The 21,215-nt window shown below is 44.1% G+C and overlaps 1 protein-coding gene across 2 annotated transcripts in view; it reads left to right on the top strand.

The window, feature by feature from the left end:
• kmt2a (lysine (K)-specific methyltransferase 2A) overlaps positions 1–18,793 on the top strand; it is a 59,813-nt gene extending 41,020 nt beyond the window's left edge. Inside the window, exons 7-36 of one of the 2 annotated variants that reach the window (XM_039764410.1) lie at positions 490–870; positions 951–1,024; positions 1,128–1,253; positions 1,331–1,444; positions 1,527–1,673; positions 1,765–1,860; positions 1,953–2,073; positions 2,157–2,270; positions 2,349–2,533; positions 2,645–2,815; positions 2,893–3,003; positions 3,626–3,699; positions 3,811–3,992; positions 4,085–4,191; positions 4,277–4,414; positions 4,689–4,847; positions 4,926–5,043; positions 5,139–5,217; positions 5,296–5,453; positions 5,535–5,666; positions 6,296–9,779; positions 9,859–9,927; positions 13,029–13,105; positions 13,189–13,314; positions 13,391–13,465; positions 13,545–13,719; positions 14,025–14,132; positions 14,238–14,321; positions 16,985–17,114; positions 17,200–18,793. In XM_039764410.1, coding sequence (XP_039620344.1) covers positions 490–870; positions 951–1,024; positions 1,128–1,253; positions 1,331–1,444; positions 1,527–1,673; positions 1,765–1,860; positions 1,953–2,073; positions 2,157–2,270; positions 2,349–2,533; positions 2,645–2,815; positions 2,893–3,003; positions 3,626–3,699; positions 3,811–3,992; positions 4,085–4,191; positions 4,277–4,414; positions 4,689–4,847; positions 4,926–5,043; positions 5,139–5,217; positions 5,296–5,453; positions 5,535–5,666; positions 6,296–9,779; positions 9,859–9,927; positions 13,029–13,105; positions 13,189–13,314; positions 13,391–13,465; positions 13,545–13,719; positions 14,025–14,132; positions 14,238–14,321; positions 16,985–17,114; positions 17,200–17,475 — 7,391 coding nt within the window. In that variant the 3' untranslated portion in view covers positions 17,476–18,793. Of the gene's footprint in view, positions 1–489; positions 871–950; positions 1,025–1,127; positions 1,254–1,330; positions 1,445–1,526; positions 1,674–1,764; positions 1,861–1,952; positions 2,074–2,156; positions 2,271–2,348; positions 2,534–2,644; positions 2,816–2,892; positions 3,004–3,625; positions 3,700–3,807; positions 3,993–4,084; positions 4,192–4,276; positions 4,415–4,688; positions 4,848–4,925; positions 5,044–5,138; positions 5,218–5,295; positions 5,454–5,534; positions 5,667–6,295; positions 9,780–9,858; positions 9,928–13,028; positions 13,106–13,188; positions 13,315–13,390; positions 13,466–13,544; positions 13,720–14,024; positions 14,133–14,237; positions 14,322–16,984; positions 17,115–17,199 lie in introns of both variants that reach the window. The other variant, XM_039764409.1, reaches the window with a different exon arrangement.
• Positions 18,794–21,215: the final 2,422 nt, after the last annotated feature.

The following is a 21,215-nucleotide window of genomic DNA, read 5'->3' as shown; positions in this document are numbered from 1 at the left end:
ATTTTGTTTTCTTTCAGGGGTACAAATCTCCCTTGGGTCTGTAGGAATCTTGCGTGTGTGTCTGTCTAATTCTGTGCAAGTGTGTTCTCCTGTGTGAAAGTGTGTCTTCATGAATCACTGGGATTGTAAAACAATTTGCTCCTACAATAGTAAGCAAGAAACTCTGTGACTATGAGTCCACATAAATCTGTGTCCTCACAATTTTGGGCGGGTCCATAAAAGCTTATGTCCACACACGTTGGCATATCTGCTTGAATGTGAATCCATGGAAGAATCGCTGTCTGAGTCAGTGTACCATCTTGAATTGGAATGAATCTCTGAGTGTGCATTTCTGTGGATTCTGTGCCTGTGCATCCATACCTGATTAGATCAGAACAAGTCTCTGTGTGCCTGTAGTTGTAAAAAATTACACATCCACACATATACATATCCCAGTGTATACTCTTTTTTTTTTCTGCTTGAACCCTAAATTTTTTTTTCTATTTTCAGCATCTAAGAAGGAAAAAAAGAAGTACCGGGTCCAGGAAAAAGAGTCTCAACATCTCTCAAAGAGCCAGTCCAGTGAAGCCAACCAAAAAACTGTTGTGACACCATTGGCCACCATTACCAGAGAGGAGCCGACTCTCCGAAAGATTGAATCTGTCCCCTTGGAAGAAATGCCCCCCCAGCAAGAGTGTTCAGTGACACTTCAAGACACAGCTCTTCCAGCTGCCACGTTTCGAAAAGAACGGAAGCAGCAGCAAACTTCAGCTCCGGCTGAAGTGACCAGTGCTGACCCCGAACAGCCCTCAGAATCGTTAGATGAGGATGTGGAAAACTGCACAGCAAACAACAGTGAAGTCAAGAAGGTCTTGCCTGCGGCAGAAACTGGTAAGTCTGACAACATCTGTCGAGTTAAGGTTAAGGACACCACAGCTTGCATTGCTTTGATTCGATGCCCCTCTTTCCAGGCTCTGAGGCTAAACAGCTAAAGAAACAAATCCTTCGGTATACCCTGCCCTCTAAGCAAAAGCTCAAGGATAAGGTAGGTGATTCCAGATAATACCTTGCATCCGTAACACACTCACATGATGCACTTTGATTTGTCATGAATATAGGCCCAATATTCTTTTTAAATGTCCCTTTAGGAAAAGTTGCTGTCCTCAAAAGCCGAGAACAGTACTTTAAATGTGTTGGGCCCTTCCTCGAATGAAAACAACACCAAACACAAGGTGCCTTCAGATGGAGTGCATCGCATCAGAGTGGATTTTAAGGTGTGTATCTGGTGCCTTGGGCGGACGTTAGGCTGGTGCAGGTGCAAAGAGCTGATGTTGTGCTCATCTTCCTGCAGGAAGACTACAGCTTAGAAAACATCTGGGATTTGGGAGGGTTGAGCATTCTGACATCTGTGCCAATCATGCCAAGAGTGGTGTGTTTCCTGTGTGCCAGCAGTGGACATGTAGAGGTGAGTTAATGTTCTTATACGGTGTTCTTATACCAGCCTAGCAACTGGCTTCAGTGACCACATGTCCCTCTGCTGTCTGTAGTTTGTCTACTGTCAGGTTTGCTGTGAACCCTTTCACACATTTTGTTTGGAGGAGAATGAGCGCCCACTGGAGGAGCAAAGAGAGAACTGGTGCTGCCGGCGTTGCAAATTCTGCTATGTTTGTGCACGCCAGCAGCAGGCGGCAAAGGTAGGCAGGTGGCATTAGTTTGTATTGTTCCAAGTACTGTTGGGCTCTCTTGTCGGAGGCAGTTTTTATATCTCTGTCTGCTTTACCATAGCAACTCCTGGAGTGCACAAAGTGCCGGAACAGCTACCATCCTGAATGTCTAGGTCCCAACTACCCAACACGCCCATCAAAGAAGAAGAAAGTTTGGGTAACTGAAAAGTACCTTTCCCAGCCATCATTGATGTAACCTGCAAGGTTGGACACATTGTATAAGTAAGCCTGTCCTGTGTTTCTATGCAGATGTGTATGAAATGTGTTCGGTGCAAGAGCTGTGGTGCCACAACCCCAGGCAAAGGCTGGGATGCACAGTGGTCTCATGATTTTTCTCTGTGCCACGAGTGTGCCAAACTCTTTGCTAAAGGTGAGATGCCCTTGGTTTTGAACCTTGCTGTCTCTCTGGTTGTCATCTACCAAGGACTCTCATGCCTTTTCTCCCTCTCTTAGGAAACTTTTGTCCTCTGTGTGACAAGTGCTATGATGATGATGACTATGAAAGCAAAATGATGCAGTGTGGCAAATGTGATCGCTGGGTACATGCCAAGTGTGAAAATCTAACAGGTGGGCATATGGTGCAAGGGAAGGAAGCTGTTGGTCCAGCTTGCTATTCTGGTCTCTGAATGTGCTTCACTTTTCCAGATGAAATGTATGAAATGCTTTCTAATCTGCCTGAAAACATCGCCTACATGTGCATCAACTGCACTGACCAGCACCCAGCAGAGTGGAGAACAGCCCTGGAGACAGAGCTACAGGGTTCAGTGCGCCGAGTCCTCACTGCATTGCTGAATTCTCGCACCACTACGCACTTGTTGCGCTATCGACAAGTAAGGCCCAAACCTGAGAGATGTGGACCCTCTGTCTACTGTATCACTTTAAATTGACTCTCTCCCAATCTCTCTCTCTCACCACCCCTCTCTCCACCCGGACCCCCACAGTCAGTAAAGCCACCTGAGCTGAACCCAGAAACAGAGGAAACACTGCCATCCCGCAGCTCACCTGAGGGTCCGGATCCCCCAGTGCTTACTGAGGTTCTCCCGCAGTGTGAGTCTCCCCTTGACCTGGAGGGTGTCAAGAAGAAGATGGATCAGGGCCAGTATGCTTCAGTGGTAAGAGAAACTTTTTTTTGCCTCTCCTCAGGCATCCTGTCACTGCAAACGGGCTTATCCAATTCTTTCCATTACAGCTGGAGTTCAGTGATGACATTGTCAAAATTATCCAGACTGCAATAAACTGTGATGGGGGGCAACTTGAGAACAAAAAGGCCAACAGCATGGTGAAATCCTTCTTCTTACGGGTGAGCCTGTTGGGTGGAGTTAGTAAATATGTTGATTACTGGATTTCTTCTGTTTTAGTGATTTATGGCCACAGTTGTTGATGTACCCTGTTTTATCTCCTATTTCTGTAGAAAATGTTGAGTGTGCTCAAGTCTTTTCTCTGGCTTTCTGTTGGTTGTGTGGTTTTAGGGAGCATTGGAATCTTGTTTAGTTTGTTTCTGATATGCCCATAATTAAGTCCTTTATTTGGGTCAATTAGATACTTTAATAATTTGTACAAATCAGTAAAATGTGCAGGTCCTAATTAGCAGAATACTGTACATTGATCAGGGCAAAGCCAATATGCATCCATCAGTCTGGAATGCTTAGGTCCATAAAAAGTTCAGAGTGGCAGATGAGATCAAATACTTCATATGGGTCCTTGGATTGTGGGTGGAATGGTGAAGCTTTGCATAAGGTGAGCGTAAAAGTGTCAGACAGTTTATGTAGAGCCCATTTCTAGTGCTTTTGTATAGACCATGGGTAACAATTTTGCATGGTGGGAGTCCTCATTTATTTAAGAGGTACGGTATCATTAAGTCGTTTGTTTGAATATCTTGCTTTATCATCTTCATTTCTCTCATTTTTTTGTCCACGTTGCAGCAAATGGAGAGAGTTTTTCCGTGGTTCAATGTCAGGGAATCCAGATTCTGGGAACCAAACAAAGTTTCTTCAAAGTAAGTGAAATTAAGCTATAGAGTCAATCACCTTGGTTGATACAAAAAAAGCTGTTTTGGGGTACTGTGACTATTGCTAACAGTCTTAATCTACTATCTGTCCCACAGCAGTTGTCTTCACCCAAATGCGGTACTGCCCCCCTCACTGGACCATAACTACGCACAGTTGCAGGAACGTGAAGAAGGCAGCAGGCCTGAACTACTCCCTGTCATGAAAAACATCATCCCAGCTCCCAAAGCCACTGAGTCTCTGTCTCCTCCTTCAGCGACCCATTCTCCAGTAGATGGACATGGTATGAAAAGGCAATAGGGTTGTAGGAGTTTGCATTCTCTGCCCACATGTAGGTATAGTATTGAAATTTCTGTGATTCTTCACTGCTGTTAGGTTCTTATAGGAGTCGTGAGCAGAGTCCAGAGTTAGCCCCTCCACCTGGAGTGGACGATGACCGGCAGTGTGTGCTGTGTTTGAAGTATGGTGACGACAACAGCAATGTGAGTGTGAAATACAGTGCTTTTCTCTACCACCTACTCCAGACAAAGCAATTTAGATTGACCTTGCTTTGTTCCTTTCCTGCAGGATGGTGGCCGGCTGCTGTATATCGGCCAGAATGAGTGGACACATGTCAACTGTGCCCTGTGGTCAGCAGAGGTTTTTGAAGATGATGATGGCTCTTTGAAGAATGTGCACATGGCAGTGGTGCGGGGAAAGCAACTGGTAAGTGTTTTCTCAAATTATCTTGTAGGCGTTGTGTTGCAGAGAGGAGAGATGTACCTGGAGCAAGTCAGATGTGAGTGTCAGAGTGAAAGGAAGAAATGCAGCTAAAATTCAGCTTTATTTCCCCTCTTTGTTTGAACAGAGGTGTGGGTTAATTCCAGTGCTAAGGAAATTATTTCCTTTATTGATAGTATGGTGTTCTAAGGAACTGTGGTTGTGAGAAAAGCTAATTTCGACACACCTATCTTTTTTTTTTTTCCTTTTTTTTTCTCAGCGATGTGAGCACTGCCAGCGTCCTGGTGCCACAGTTGGCTGTTGCCTAACATCTTGCACCAGCAATTACCACTTTATGTGTGCCCGCTTAAAGAACTGCGTCTTCCTGGAGGACAAAAAGGTCTACTGCCAGCGGCATCGTGACTTAGTCAAAGGGGAGGTGAGTGTCTATCCATTGACTACAGGCCATGCCCTTCATTTTTAGCTTTGCTTGCCTCATTATGCTTGCTCTTTCCAGGTTCTTTCTGACTCTGGCTTTGAGGTTAGTCGGCGGATTTTAGTTGACTTTGAAGGCATCAGTCTGAGGAGGAAATTTCTCAATGGCTTGGAGCCAGAGAATATACGAGTAATGATAGGTGAGTGTGCCCATCCTCCTACTCTACGTTGAACATAGCAGTTAGTCCCGGCCTGGTGTCTAGAAGCTTCATTATTGTGTCATGTTTGTTTGCAGGCTCCATGAAAATTGATTGCCTTGGGATTCTAACCAGCCTCTCAGACTGTGAGCAGAAGCTTTTCCCTGTTGGCTATCAGTAAGTTGTCACCTGCTAAATTCCAAGCAGACACTGATGCCGTTTTCTACTCTTAGCTATGCCGTTTTGTCTTTGCAGGTGCTCACGAGTGTACTGGAGTACACAGGATGCTCGCAAGCGCTGTGTATACACATGCAAGATTGTGGTTTGCTGCCCTCCAGTGATGGAACCTGACATTAACAGCACTGTTCAACATGAGAACAACAGGACCATCCCTCACAGCCCAGCAGCCACAGGTAAGTTTTGCCAAGCATTTTTGACATGACCTTTCTCCATTTTGCACAACAGAAAGTAATTTATGTGCTCCTTTGCCACAGATAATCTGCCAGTTGCCACTGTGCCAACAGCAGCAAAGAAGCCAGCCCTTAAAGTGGCAGGTGGGCCTTACTGGAACAGGAAAACAGGTCACTTGCTTCGCTCTCCAGGCTCCAGGCCTCTACCATCAGCCGGTAATGCTTATCTTTCAATTTTAAAGCAATTTTGCATTTTTTTCTAATAGGTTAATTGAAAGTGTAGGTTAAGATTTTCAAAAAGTATTGTATATCAAGTCTTTTTTTATGAAACTATGTATACTATAAAGCAGTGTATTTCAAGGCTTTGTTTATGACTGAAATTTGGAAACAATACTTGCCGTCTTAAGGGAGTCAAACAACTGTATCAGAAACTGGAAGACAAATAGACTGACCTCCGCAAATAAGGGAATAATGTGAACAGGCAAATAAAACCCACAGCTCTCACCCATTCCTGTGTACTTGAAATGTCCAAAATAACCCTAAGCTTATATTTGGAGATCTCCAAGGTGCTACAGTTCTCTGTGGTCCTTTGTTTAGAGTACCACAGTGGATCATGAACATATGCTTTCTTTTTTTCATGGTTTTTTTGTTACATTGATCAGCAGGGCAGCCAGCATACAACCGTCCAGCAACTCTCCACTCATGAACGCAAATGAACTGTGGTTGGTGCTGGCACACAACTGAATAGGAAGGATTTTAAGTCCTGACATGTGATTGATTACCAGGATTATGAGGGTAGGAAGGAGGGGTGAGCCTCTTCAATTTGTTTTTCTGTTTCCTCACAGGAAGCCCCACGCCAGTGATGCATGAGATTGTGACGGTTGGAGACCCACTACTCAACTCAAGTCTGAAGAAAATTGGTTCTAGACGACATAGCACATCCTCTCTTACTCCTTGCCCTGCTAAGACTCATGTGACTTCTACACCACAGCACCTAGTGAGCCCTGTATCACGACCAGCTACTTCCTCTCCTCCAAAAGAGGAAGGTGCTCCTCAAAGCCCTATCTCAGTCCAAAAGAACCAGTTGCGCCTAGCTGGCCATTTAGAGGGGACAGAAAGGACAAGAACTGGAGAGCAATCCCCTCCTTCAGTGGCCAAAGTTGTAGGCCCAAGGAATGAAAAAGGTAGGGTGATGATGGCTAGTGAGCCTGTCCAAGCAGCACCTCTAAGAGATGTCAACTCAGATGAAGCAGAAGATCGGGGACATGTTGGTGCAGCTTTCCTGAATTCTGGCAAGGAGCTCTCTGCTAATCGATCATCAAATATGCCAGTCAAAGGGAGCAGGAAAGCAACTGAGAGCAGGCAGCCTGATGACTCTCCTCCTGCACCCTGCACTCCAGGTTCCCACAACAGCAAAGACAAGCGCAGCAAATTGAGGGCATCCAGAGAGACCTTGAAAGAAAAGGAAAGACCACCTCAGTCTGGTGGTGCATCCTCACCAGATGTCAAACTCAGCAACTTGGAGGGATGTGTGCCGGAACCACCAGAGCCCAATCGGAAGCGCACAGTCAAGGTAACCCTGACACCCTTAAAGATGGATTCTGATAGCAGCAAACCCCTACAGTCCTCCTCTTCACTGCCATGTGCCATCCCCTTCTCATCTGACGAACACCAGGAGAGTCACTATCAAAAAGATGACCTCTGTCACAGCAACAAGTGCCAGGAGGATGATGGCAATGTATCTGTGAAACGGCGGTATCCTCGCCGCAGTGCCCGTGCCAGATCTAATATGTTCTTTGGTCTCACACCCTTCTATGGTGTCCGCTCCTATGGGGAGGAGGACATTCCTTTCTTCAACAGTGGGGACAAAAAGAGGAGCAGTGGAGGGGTGAGCAGGCGCTCGGCAGAGGGTCAGGTAGATGGGGCGGATGACATTAGCACCTCATCCTCGGATGGAAGTTGTGAAGAGGAGGAAGAAGAGTTGCGGGGTGCTCCTTGCAAAGATGAAGACTCTTTTTATTACAGCTTCACTCGCACAGTCATTAATCCTAGTGGTGCCCGTTTCTTGGAGGAGGAGCTGCTTGATGACGGCTGTAGAAGACGAGAGATGGGGCTGCCACAGATTGGCCAGCTGGATGGAGTGGACGATAGCTCTGAGAGTGATGCTAGCATCAGCACCACTGGCACCTCCACCTCTGCAAACAAAGTGCCTCCAACCAGTAGTAAGAGGAAGAGCAAAGAGGCCCGTGTGGAAAAGATGGACATGGAAGGGAGTGAGCCCAGGGTTAAGGAACCTACAGGCAGTAGTACCAGCAAGAAGGACTGCTTGCCTCTAGGGGGTGTTGAGGCTCAGCTGTCCCTCAATGCTGAACTACTGAAGTCAGACTCTGATAACACCAACAGCGATGACTGTGGCAACATTCTTCCCTCTGACATCATGGAATTTGTACTTAACACGCCATCCCTACAGACTCTGGGCCAGAGAGCCGAGTCATCCTCCTCAGAGCTGCTCTCGTTGGATGAAGGTTTTGGGCTAGATGGAAACAGAGGAAAAGACATGGGGCTTTTTGAGGACTTTCCCCAGCCGCTGCCCTCTGCTGAACCCGGGGAGGGTGGAGTTAGTGCCACCATAGCAGGGGAGGAGCAGTTTGAGCTTCCACTGGAACTACCCTCTGACCTCTCTGTTTTGACAACCCGTAGCCCAGCTGTAACCAATCAAAACCATGGTGGCCTAATGACAGAGGGCCCTGAACGACCCATCCTGGCTTTGGCTAGTGACGATTCCGTAGATAAGAACTCTGACAAGCAGCCTGTTTCAGCCCCCAGCGAGCTCCAGCAGGGTGGAGAGAGCCAGGCCTCAGATGGGCACATGACCCCAGAACACTTCATCCAAGGCCAAGGAACAACTGAGCACATGGGGAGCCCGGCTTGCGGACAAGTGGGAGAACCAGTCACTCAGGATTTAGCCAGGAGTTCAGGAACCCCTGGGCTGCAGGTCCCTACCTCTCCAACTGTTCAGAAGTACTTGACATGCCCTACAGAAAATGTAGGAACAGCCCAGGTAGCTAGCACAGCAGTTCAGACCTCAGCCACGCACCTCAAACCTGGCACTGAAAAGTTGATTGTTGTGAACCAGCATATGCAGCCGCTCTACGTCCTGCAGACCCTTCCCAACGGTGTGACTCAACAGATACAGCTGGCACCCCCAATGGATGCAATGGCCTTTGCAGCTGGCCTGAGTCCTGGAATGGCTGCTTCACCACTGTTACCACTCACCCACCACTCTCAACTTCACCCTTTTCCTGGAGGAGCCCAGACCACCTTCCAGCCTGGCCTTCCGAGCTCAGCACCTGGCCTTCTAATTGGGGATACATCTATATTGGTGTCCGATTCCAGTCAGCGCTCAGACCTTGCTGCTAATACATCTGCTGTTTTGCCACCTAGCACTGGCAGCTCTCCACCAGTAACCAGTGCCAGCCACGGTAAAAAGCGTCCAATTTCACGACTGCAGCCGCGCAAGGTAAAGAAACCGGCACGCTCTGCAGCCTCAACTGCAGTAACCTCTACAGAAGTTATGCCAAACATGACGGTTATTAATTTTTCCTCACCAATGTCTGCCAGTGTGCCCAATCCAGCTGCAGGCCACCGAACAGTGCCCAACATTATCAAACGGCCCAAGTCAGGTCTTATGTACTTAGAGTCTGTGTCATCCCTGGGAGCACCACCTGCTGTCCTTGGCCAGGACTCCTCCTCATCGCACCTTGTGACGCCTGGCCAGTCAATGCTTAATGTGGTTCCTATGCCTCCTGCTGTGACGCAAAATCCAGGACCCTTGGGCTCCACTGAGCTGAGTAGCTCCATAGGCAACATACTCTTAAAAGCTAGCCAGCAAAATTTGGGAATTTCCGAACAAGTTGCGCTGCAGCCCAGCACCAGCAACTTTTCCCCTCTTAGCAGCTCAGCAACAGCAGATAGCGGCAGTGGTTGTGTCCTTCCTTCTTCAGCAGAGCAAGATGGCCAGTACCAACTGCAGTGCCAGCAGTTAAGTCCACTCCTGGATAGTGTCTGCCCCCTTCTGCCAAGTAGCCTGCCACAGGAGAATACCCAAACTTGCATGCAAATCTCTGCTCCAGCTGCTAGCACCTTGGTTTCTCTAAAGCAGCCACAGAGCTCTGAAGCTCTAGCCACTACCAAAGGAAAGCCCAAATCCAAACGTATTCAGCCCATTCCGGATAAAGGCAGCAGCAAGAAGCTCAAGTCATGCCACACTAAGGACAAAACTGCCAAAGCAGAGCATGAGAGTGACATCAAGGCAGGGACCAGCAGCAGGTACTATCTTTGTCTGGTCTTGGGGTGCTTTGGGGTCATTTTGCTACCAGTGTAACCCATTTCTTTTGTGAATCTGCAGCCAACCAGTTCCCAACATGAAAGATTCCACAGAGAAGAGTGATTCTCCGCAAAAGGACGAGCCAAAATCGTGAGTATGCCCTTTTAACCTCTCATTCCAAAAGTCACACTCCTCTTCTGTATGATCCATTTCAGTCTGTCATTTCAGTATTTTTATTTGCTTATTGCAAGTCATCACTCTTTGGGAGCCCTACATTTGTCATACGTTTACACTTTCATGAGCACTTGTTGTCCATGTCCTTACCTGCCTGAGTTTCAGTATCCAGGAGTATCCATTATGTTTGTCCAGAAGACTTCTGGGAGGCTGAACTCCCACACTTAATAGCGTTTCAGGCACATTTGTCAAGGATAGGAAACTGGCCAGAAGAGGTTCTTGCTCAGTATCCTTACCATCTGAATCCCCTTGCATTTAAAAGCACACCTGATTAGTCACTGTTACAATCCAGTTTTGTCTTTTTTTATATTTCAAATGATCGATGATAGGTTAGCCGACAGTTATCACGATTTTTTTGTTTCTCCTTGAAAAATCCCCACCAACAGTCATCCCATTGCACCTTGGTGATGCAGGTCATAGTGGAGCAGTGGCGTTTGCTTAAACTACCCACAGAGACCCATTGCAAAACCCTCCACAAACCATACGCTTTTGATTACAGTTGTGAACGGCAGGTCTTCAACCCAAAATCTAACAACACGTGACCCCCATAGTTTAAGAACCTATGGTTTCAAGAACTGTACTCCTGTCTGGATTCATGGATGTGGCACCCTGCATCCTGATAGCTGTCTCTGAAAGGGCTGCACAAATATTTTAACAGAAGCCCAGGGTTTGCTTGAAAGCCTTCACTTGCTGAGTCACGAATGTGGCTGTCCATACTGTGATCACTACTGCTGAAAGAACGTAACCTGTATGAACACAGCTTGTTATGTTAACTCATTAATCATTGCTAAATGTCAACAAACAACAAGACCACTTCAGCGAGGTAATACCCAAACTTTATTTTAATTATTAGTCCTGTTTGTTTGCAGAAAAATCAGGCATAAATGTTAGGTTTGAAAAACATACAACCTAAATGACTGAAGTCGGTCACACAGCAAGCTTCATATCAGTTAGCTACAGCTTTAGCTGCTGCAGTCTTTGTTGTTTTAAGCCAGGTTTGTGACGCTTGGGAGTGTAGGGATGGTAGATGGCAAATCTGACAGAGTCTTCTCTTTCTGGCAGTTATTATATCTCTGAAAATGCTTTATAAAATCCTTCCCCATTATTGGGTGAACTTCATGGCTATTTTTAATAGAGGAAATTGGTTGATGTCGGACAACTGACAGCTTCCCTTCAGTAGTGAAGTTACATTCACCTTTATAAGAATGTAGCAAATAAAACTTTGAATGTAGACAGATAGATTGAACTTTATTTGCCACAGGGGGAAATTTGCCTTTTTACAGATGCTTTTTAAATAAATACACACACATACTTTGCTCTGAACACACAACAGAATGACGATAAAGAAAGAAAATTTCTGACTTTGCTGTCACACTCCCAGTGAAGCACTATACAGACCTATTGCTGTTGGTATAAAGGACCCCCCGCCCCCCTTCATGTTTCTTCACACATTTTTGCTGATTAATTTGTTGACTGAAACTCCTCAGTGTTGGTGTGTCAGAGAGAGGATGTGCAGAATTGTTCATAACGTCACTCCGTTTTGTTTTAATTTCCTCCTACCTCCAAAAGGTCCAAAGTGTGTCCTATAACTGAGCCTACACTTATAATTAGCTTGTTGATTCGGTGGGCTTTAGTTGAAGTGATGTTACCAGTCCAGCACACCAAAGCATTCACAATTAATTTCCATATTTTCTCACAAGCATATATACACACTGGTTAGTTTTTTTTCTTTTCTGAGCTTAAACTTATGCATAGATAACATAATAACATTCTTAATATTTTAAAGTTATCTTCCCAGAATTCATTAATCTGTTTGCATTAATTTCAAAGTCTTACCGTATCTTCTGAAAATCATTCTTTGAGTCATTAGTTCTGTACCTTCCTTGTGACCTCTGAAATAATGTTAGCTTTCCTGTATGATCTGTGCACACGCAGTTCATTCACTTCAAAGCCACATATATTCAAATAGCCTTGTTATAGTCATTGTAGTTTACTGTCTCTCTGCATTAGACCCTGACTTCCATTGATTACTAATGTATCCATTTGCAATCACTGCACAACCAATTTCACATTTCATTTTCACAAAAGTACACATTCAAAAGTCTGCCATGATGAATTCTGCCTCCTTATGAAGCCTTTGGTATGGCCTTTATCTTTTAGTTTTTAATCACATAAATGCCTCTGCTTGAGAGTGAGTTTCTATTGCTCAAAAGTCAGTTGTGTGTACCAGGCACTGACTGCTTGAGTCCAGGTATGCCAGCATTGCAGTTCTAACAAGCATTTCTTATCTGCATTTGATGTTGTGGAATGTGGACCTTAAATTACCTTCAAAAGTAATTGTGATTAGTCCTTATTACATCGATGTGGGACACTACACTTGAAAGCACTTCCAGTACTTCTTTGTCATCTTATCTTTGTTGTTTTACCCTCTTGCCTCTCTAAAAGTGAACGTGTCCTCTCTGATCAGTGAAATTAGAATGTAAATGAATGATATGCCCAAAAATGACATTTATATTTTTCTTACCCCAGGTAGTATGTAGAGTTGGCTAAGAAAAAAAGTTTATATCACTGTTCTCTATGAAAACTTGAGATTAAAGTTTCTAGTAAATTAGCCATCTATGAGGACCAAGGCTGGATTCATGGAAACAATCCAAGTTACTGACATCACTTTCTATTCACGCAGTGTTCTGAAAATATTTCTTTGACATTATTTTAACAAAAAATGTGTGCATTTTAGATGCTGTAAGCTTACAGCTGGATAACTGACGTGGATTATGTAACAGGAGATTTTTTTATGACTGTATTAATATTGTTTGCTGTTATTCAGTGGTGGTCCCCATAGATGGCTATACTATCAGAAGCTTTTGTTATTATCTCTGTTCGCCATGAAAACATAAGATTGAACATTTTTCTTGGCCATCACTACAACCCACATGAGTTGAGTAACGGATGCATGTAATTTTTGGGTGGAATATTCATTTAAGATATAGCAGTTAACATTTCATCTGCTGTTGCAGAAACATCCAAAATCTTCTGAAGGAACCAGAAGCCACAGAAAATGCGAAAGGAAAGCAAGGGAAGATCCAGGAGTTGGGTGAGGAGTCTTCCAAATGGTCTTCAACTTTCTCAATATTGATGCACATGAAAAGTAACACTCTTGTTCTGCTATGTCCCTAGGGGCCCGTGCAGATCACGAGGCTTCTCCCTCCAAACAGTATCATCATCACAAGGTAATAAAAGGTCTCATGTTTGAGATCTGCAGTGATGATGGCGGCTTCAAGGTCTGCTCAGAGAGCATTGAGGGTGAGTTTGCTGGTTTGCTGGAGCAGAGGTGCCTTATTCTACATCTACATGTTCTCATCACAAATCTCCTTTGCAGATGCATGGAAATCTCTGACTGACAAGGTCCAAGAAGCAAGGTCCAATGCCCGCCTTCGGCAGCTGTCCTTTGAAGGTTAGTACTGCTCTTACGCACTGTTTGCTGACTAGTGTTTCGCGGTCATTTCTTACAGAGCTTGTCATTTTCTTGGCAGGTGTCAGTGGCCTCCGCATGCTGGGTGTCATTCATGATGCCGTCCTCTTTCTGATTGAGCAGCTGTATGGCACTAAACACTGTAGGAAATACAAGTTTCGCTTCCATAAGCCTCAAGAGTCTGACGAGCCACCCCTAAACCCACATGGTGCAGCCAGAGCTGAAGTAAACCAGAGGTATATAGATGGGCTTATTTGGTGCAGTCGTAATACTTTATATTACCTAACATCTTAACTACTTCCATACAAAAATCTCTTTTGGATCCTTATTCAGGAGGGTTTAAAGCACTATGTCTAAATCTTGCTAAAAATGTTTTTTGCATGGATACTGAGATTTTTTTTTGTATCCATACAGATCCCTTAAATTGGATTTAGCAAGTTTAACAATGTCACATAATCACGGCCTTAATAGGAGCATAGGTTCAATGTGGGATTTCTTTTATGACACTGCTCTCAGAGTGTAACTTCTCTTACTCATGCAGGCGATCCATGTTTGACATGTTTAATTTTCTCACATCTCGACATCGGCATCCACCTGAGTACAGTCCAAATGATGAAGAGGAAGAGGAAGTACAACTAAAATCTGCACGGTTAGTTGGTCATCCTGTGGTTAAAACACCCGGCACCAAACTATACCTTTGCAGAATCAATGGCAATCATTTATTTTTATTTTATTTTTTTTTCCCCTTGAGCAGGAGAGCCACAAGTTTGGATTTGCCCATGCCCATGCGCTTTAGGCACTTGAAGAAAACATCCAAGGAGGCTGTGGGAGTTTACAGGTAAACTATCAAAGCTGCTTCTCTCCAGGACAGGAGATGTGGCATAATGGCTAAGAAGCACCAGGTCACAGTTTCAGTCCACACTTGGTGACAGTGCTCACATGGCTGAAAATATTGATTGCCTGTGCAGAGATGTCGTGTCCAGGTAATCTGGCTTAATTTTGCCTCTTTAAGAAATCCATATTTTGATTTGTGACACTTGTGCCGTTTGAATAAGTGAGTTAATAATCAATATTTGTTTATAATGGCATGTAGCTAGCCAATATTTTGAGAAAAGCAATACAAAAAAGCATGGAAAAAATATCCACAACCAGAAAATGGAAGAATATCAGAAATGTCAATGAGTATGTTGTCATGGGCAGCTTGTAGATTCAGCAATCTGTCTAATACATGTTCTTTGACACCCAGGTGTAATGGTTATCCCTTCCTTTGACATTACTCTGGCTGTTGTTTATGTCAAACACCTATGTGGGATTCTGAACCTCGTGACATTACTCTCATATGAGTGGCTAGCTATCATAGTGACGGATGGCTGTGCCTAAAAGCTTTAATCGTCATACTTCATCTGTGCAGTCTCCTGCTGTTTCCACTTTTTTTACTGTTTAGTTGTAAAATGTCTGATCAGCTTAAACAAAGAGTACCAAATAAATTACAAGAAAGAAAAAAAAGAATGTATGGATACAGTCAGATAAACAAGAGAGAATACACAAATGTGTTTAGGTCATAAGTTATGTTTGGTCACAAAGAAAGAAAGAATGCAATTTGGCAAGTTTCCCTCAAGGCCACTGTAAATTGCTTTTGTAATTTGTAGTTCATAGTTTGTTGCAATTCAATTGAGCAAAATTAACAATTTACAACACAGGCAGAATTGAACTGTCGTTCTTTGTGTAAAGAAAAACTTCCTAATGTTTGTGCGAAATTTACTCTTAACAAGTTTCCAACTGTGTCCCCGTGTTCTTGATGAACTCATTTTAAAATAACCGTCTCGATCCACTGGACTAATTCCCTTCATAATTTTAAACACTTCAGTCAGGTCACCTCTTAATCTTCTTTTGTTTAAACTGTAAAGGCTCAGCTCTTTTAATCTTTCCTCATAATTCAACCCCTGTAGCCCTGGAGTCAGCCTAGTCGCTCTTCTCTGGACATTTTGTAGCGCTGCTATGTCCTTTTTGTAGCCTGGAGACCAAAACTGCACACAGTACTCAAGATGAGGCCTCACCAGTGCATTATAAAGGTGGAGCAGAACCTCCTTGGACTTGTACTCCACACATTGTGCTACTGTATATATTTTGTTAGCCTTCCTAATGGCTTCTGAACACTGTCGGGAAGTCGATAGCTTAGAGTCCACTATGGCTCCTAAATCCTTCTCATAAGGTGTACTCTCGATTTTCCGACCGCCCATTGTGTATTCAAACGTCACATTTTTACTTTCTATGTGTAATTCTTTACATTTACTGACATTAAATTTCATCTGCCACAAATCTGCCCAACCTGTATGCTATCCAAGTCCTTCTGTGATGATATAACGGATTCCATATTATCTGTTAATCCACCTATCTTGGTATCATCTGCAAACTTAACCAGCTATCTAAATCATATATATATATATATATATATATATATATATATATATATATATGTATGTATATGTGTATATATGTATATATGTATGTATATGTGTGTATATGTGTGTATATATATATATATATATATGTATGTATGTATGTGTATATATATATATTTAAAAAAAGCAGCGGCCCTAGCACTGACCCCTGTGGAACGCCACTCTTAACATTGGCCAGTTCTGCACCATCATCCTCTGCTTCCTGTGTCTGAGCCAATTCTGCACCCATCTAAAAATATCACGCTGAACTCGATTTGATGCCCAACCTCTCATGTGGCACCTTATCAAATGATTTCTGAAAGTCCAGATAAATAATATCATAAGCTCCACTTTCATCGTATCCTTTTGTTGCCTCCTCATAGAATTCCAGCATGTTAGTAAAACACGACCAAACCTCTTCTGAACCCATGCTGTTCAGAATAACTCCTGTTTATGCATACTGTATCTCTCGGTTATATGCCATTTTAGTATAGGATTCATAAAAGCAGTGTTAATATCTGTGACGTGCCATCTATTGGAATGACAAATGAAGTACATTTTATTACTACAAATGTTTGTGATGCGCTGTCTGTAGGAATAACCAAAAGCAAATGGATGGATACATAGACACTTGTCCTTTTTTTAAGGTGGATGGTGTCTGCAGTTCCAAAATGCTGATTTTGCCTGCACAGTATGGCTTATTTTAGATGTCAGCCATGTCTTCTCTAAAGACCAGACTCCCAGAATGCTACTCGGTAATCACAGAGCGACAGATGTTTTTCTTTTAACCCAATGGGATGCCGAGAAGCTTTCACTAATCCTTTTAAGTATCTACAGCATTTAGAGTTGGCATACGTAAAAGACAGTTTTTCATATTCATCAAATTTATTTATGTTGATCTCGGCCCCCCTGAGCTAGAAACTTAGTATTACAGTATCTACTTAAACCACCACCAATGGTGAAGAGCCCTGTAATAAAATAAAGCCCTTAATAAAATGAAGTTACGCTTTTGTTCTTTATGCTTGCCTACCATCTTAAGTTGTTTTCAACCTTTCACCAGGTCAGCCATCCATGGTAGAGGTCTCTTTTGCAAGAGGAATATCGACGCAGGAGAAATGGTGATTGAATATTCTGGAAATGTGATTCGCGCTTCCTTGACTGACAAGAGGGAGAAGTACTATGACAGCAAGGTGAGATACAGGTCTGCTGGCCTCTGGTGCCAGTCCACCAGCTCCTGCATGTTGGGCTTTATCCTGCTCTTTCTATCTTCCTCAGGGGATTGGCTGCTATATGTTCCGCATTGATGACTATGAGGTAGTGGATGCCACGATGCATGGCAATGCGGCTCGCTTCATTAACCACTCCTGCGAGCCCAACTGCTATTCTCGAGTCATCCATGTGGATGGGCAGAAGCACATAGTTATCTTCGCAATGCGCAAGATTTACCAAGGCGAGGAGCTCACCTATGACTACAAGTTCCCCATCGAAGATGCCAGTAACAAGCTGCCCTGTAACTGTGGAGCCAAGAAGTGCCGTCGCTTCCTCAACTGAAGTGTGCTACGCTGGCGCCCATTTCTCTGTCATCACTGGTATTTTTAATTGGTAATATTCCATGAATTTGTGTGAACTTCTGGTACTGGGGCCTGGCTACCAGTGCTAGCCAGACAGCCTGACCTCGCTGTAGAGCACGAGACCTTTGACTTCTCTGACCCAGGAGGAGAAAGAAACTGATAGGTAGATGTGTGGACCCGGCTCTGTTTTGCCCTGCCCCACTTTCTAAGAGACCGCAGTGGGAAAAGGGTATCCTGAGGCTCTGCTCCCGCACGTCACTCCTTCCATACTAGTTCCGCTTTGCGTTTCATGCTTGTGTTTTTAATAGAAGATGTAAATATGTATATTTTTGTATGAGACAGAAAGCACTTAATTGTGGAAAGCACTTATGAGAACTTTATTTTTTTAACAAGTGAGTTGTATTTATTTTGAGTAATTTTTTTAATTTTATTTTATTACCCTTTTTCTTTTAGAGAGAACATGTTTACGTAGCGGGCAGTTTTAGTCTTGACACTTTTTTGTTTTGTTTTTTTTTTTTTCTTTCTCTTGAGTTTGAATGAACTTTAACCCCGCTTTTTTCCCCAGTTTGAACTTGTCTCTTAGAAACTTGGCCGCAGAGCAGCCTTGTTTTTGGAGCTTTCTACGCCTTCCCAGGTGAATCGTCAACGGGTTATGCAGGGAGGGGGTGAGTCCACCTGGGCAAGGTCATCTTTAGGTGAATGTATATTGGACCCTGGCATCCGAGTAGGGTGCTGGGTGCCACTGCCCTCCCAAATTTGGGCACACTGACTTACAAGGGCTTCTTGTTTGACTTTTCCTGTTTTGTTCACTTTGAAAGCAATAGCATGGTAGGTGACTGTGCGACGGGCTGTGTAAGACCAGATCTCACTTCACACTCCTTGACATGGAGATGCCATCTCCGTACATGCTGTATGTGCGGCGTTCGATTCTCCTTGGCCGCCGTAGACTTTGTGTTCCTGCTGCTTCTGCTGCTTTTTCCAGTATCTCACTTCTTGCGTCTTGTGTGCAGCCAGTTCTATTGCCGTACCAATTAGACACCTACATACACATGTCCCCCCCGTGTGTATACCTGTGCATACATACATATATATATATGTGTCAGTGTATTTGGGGGTATTCTGTCTGCCAAATTTGATACCTGTAACAATAAATGTTTATTTTCTTTAGCCTTTGTATTTTTCTTTTCCTCATTTTGCCAATTAAGACCGGGGTGCATGCGCAGGGATTCTGAACTCTTTGAGCTGCGCTCCTTTCTCATTTCAGTTCAAATGAACAATAAAGCTGTCCCTGTCTGGTGTTCCCGTGTCCTCCTCGTTACTCATTGTCTTGAATGCTGGTGGGCGTTTGATTAGGTAGATGCCAAGGGTAACCTTTAAAATCTGTTCATCAACTAGAAAGGAAGAACACAATTGGGAAGCTGCTTGATGGTTCATTTTGTACAAAATAAATCCGTCATCATGCAAGACTAGCGTTACAGCGAACACGGTAGGTAACTTCAGATCTCCATGTCATTTACACGGTGTTACAAATTATTATGCAAATGATATTTTTCTCTGATTTTCCTAAATAGTTGATGCAAGTGGCAGTCAGCATAATTTTTGAGTCATCAACCATCTATATATATATAATTGACTAAGTCGCTCGACCATGGGATATGCACGACAGAGCCCAGCCCGCCAACCCTAATCCTCCTCCCGCGTCCAGCCTCGCTCTCGATGCATGCGCACTACCTGCTCATGTGCCGCACGCAACACCTCGCCAAACACAGCCTCAGTCGCTTTTGTCTCTGCTACAGTCCACATGCACCTCTGAGCCACGTTGACTTTTCATTGTTCTTTTCGGTTCCGGCTGCTTTTCTATATATTTATATATATAATCGACCAAGTCGCCTGGCCATTTGGTATGCACAACTGAGCCCCGCCCGCCAACTCTAACCCTCCTCCCGCATCATGGGGTACGCACGACAAAGCCCCGCCCGCCAACTCTAACCCTCCTCCCGCGTCTACCTTTGCTCTCCAGGCATCGACTTCTCAACTGTCACTCCAGAACAATTCAGTATGCGAGCTATATTAAGTGTCACCAACGAAGACTCGCTACACCTTAATGAACAAGTACTGAAACTTATCCCTACCGACGAAGTAACTTTCACCAGCGTTGACTCCATCATCACAGACGATCCCGCAGATCAACTTTCATTCCCTGAAGAATTTCTTAACAGTCTTACTCCCACTGGCATGCCTCCGCATAAACTCAAAATTAAAATTGGTTCAGTCGTCATCCATCCATCCATCCTCTTCCGCTTATCCCGAGTCGGGTCGCGGGGCAGCAGCTTAAGCAGAGAGGCCCAGACTTCCCTCTCCCCCGCCACTTCTTCCAGCTCTTCCGGGAGAATCCCAAGGCGTTCCCAGGCCAACCAGGAGACATAGTCCCTCCAGCGCGTCCTGGGTCTTCCCCGGGTCCTCCTCCAGGTTAGACGTGTCCGGAACACCTCCTGAACCATCCTGTTCAGATGCCCGAGCCACCTCATCTGACTCCTCTCGATGCGGAGGAGTAGCGGCTCTGGTTCAGTCATCATGCTTTTCAGAAATCTCATGCCAGCAAGAGGTCTCTGTAATGGCACAAAACTTTCTGTTACCAGCATTCACCGCAATGTACTGGAGTTTAAGTCTATCACTGCTACCTCACAAACTGTCCTTATTCCCCGGATATCCCTGACCCCATCAGATTCAAAAATGCCTTTTACCTTTACACGCAGACAATTTCCTGTTTGATTCGCCTTTGCAATGACAATTAATAAAAAAAGATATGCCTGTATCTGCCAAAACCAGTTTTCAGTCACGGACAATTGTATGTTGCTCTCTCCAGAGTTCCATCTTTTCATTCACTCACAGTCGTATCCTCAAACCCACCCCATTTGGACAACTGTGTCTTTCAGGAAGTGTTCACCCATCAATAAATAAATATGCGGCGTATACTACGTTGCGGGTCCGCTATTTAGAGTATAATTTGAATGTTACTGGACAAACCTCCTAATGTTAACAGTATGTTTTTCAAAAATGAAAAACTTTAAAATGCACTACAGTAATCCCTCCTCGATCGCGGGGGTTGTGTGTTCCAGAACCCCCCGCGATAGATGAAAATCCGTAAGTAGAAACCATATGTTTGTATGGTTATTTTTATATATTTTAAGCCCTTATAAACTCTCCCACCCTGTTAACATTATTAGAGCCCTCTAAACATGAAATAACACCCTTTAGTCAAACGTTTAAACTGTGCTCCATGACAAGACAGAGATGACAGTTCTTTCTCACAATTAAAAGAATGCAAACATATCTTCCTCTTCAAATAATGCGCATCAGGAGCAGAGAATGTCCGAGAGAGAGCGAGAGAAAAGCAAACAATCAAAAAATCAATACGTGCTTTTGGGCTTTTAAGTATGCCGAAGCACCGCGATAAAGCAGCATTTTGTAGAGGAGCATCCGTATCCTGTAGGCAAACAGCCCCTCCGTCAGGCAGAGAGAGACCGAGAAAAGCAAACAATCAAGCACCGCGCGGGAAGCATATCGTATATCATTGAGGAGTTTTATTTAATACGTAATACGTGCTCTGATTGGGTAGCTTCTCAGCCATCTGCCAATAGCGTCCCTTGTATGAAATCAACTGGGCAAACAAACTGAGGAAGCATGTACCATAAATTAAAAAGACACAGTGTCCGCAGA

The sequence above is a fragment of the Polypterus senegalus genome, chromosome 9 (assembly GCF_016835505.1).
Source record: "Polypterus senegalus isolate Bchr_013 chromosome 9, ASM1683550v1, whole genome shotgun sequence".
Lineage (NCBI taxonomy): Eukaryota > Metazoa > Chordata > Cladistia > Polypteriformes > Polypteridae > Polypterus > Polypterus senegalus.
This window is presented reverse-complemented; position numbering and strand designations above follow the sequence as displayed.